Source organism: Populus euphratica, unplaced genomic scaffold (genome assembly GCF_000495115.2).
Source record: "Populus euphratica unplaced genomic scaffold, PopEup_1.0 scaffold3574.1, whole genome shotgun sequence".
NCBI lineage: Eukaryota > Viridiplantae > Streptophyta > Magnoliopsida > Malpighiales > Salicaceae > Populus > Populus euphratica.
The window spans coordinates 685-1,095 of NW_011503470.1; the positions used below are offsets into that span (position 1 = coordinate 685).

At 35.8% G+C, this 411-nt stretch overlaps 1 protein-coding gene across 2 annotated transcripts in view; it reads left to right on the forward strand.

Annotated features, from left to right (window-relative positions):
* Nucleotides 1–411, forward strand: part of LOC105119824 (serine/arginine repetitive matrix protein 1-like) — a 4,505-nt gene that overhangs the window by 678 nt on the left and 3,416 nt on the right. For both annotated transcript variants that reach the window (XM_011018018.1, XM_011018019.1), the window contains exon 2: nt 47–158. In XM_011018018.1, coding sequence (XP_011016320.1) covers nt 47–158 — 112 coding nt within the window. The remainder of the gene's footprint in view (nt 1–46; nt 159–411) is intronic.

The window sequence follows — 411 nt, forward strand, 5'->3', positions numbered from 1 at the left end:
ATGTCGCTAACCCCCCCCCCCCCCCACCAAAAAAAAAAAATTGCAGGGTCAAGACATGGAAATTCTCCGATGCTTAATATTTCTTCTTCAACGCCAGCGAGGAAAACAGGAGCTGATGATTTTCTCAATTCCGAGAATGACAAACATGACTATGACTGGTGGGTAACTAGAAGCTCATTCTTTTTTTCCTTTTTCTTGGTCTTGATGTATTCTTAAAAGGTTTAATTCGTGGATTCATATGATTTCCAAGTCTTGTTTCGGCGAGCTTCAAGAGTCATTACCAGTTTATGAGAAAATAGAATTGAATAAAACTGTTAGGGCTAGAAATCTTAAGAAAATCGTTACTTTTAATCACTTGCGAACAAGAACCTCCGTTTTTTTTTTTTTTTTTGTTTTTTTTTTGTTTTTTCT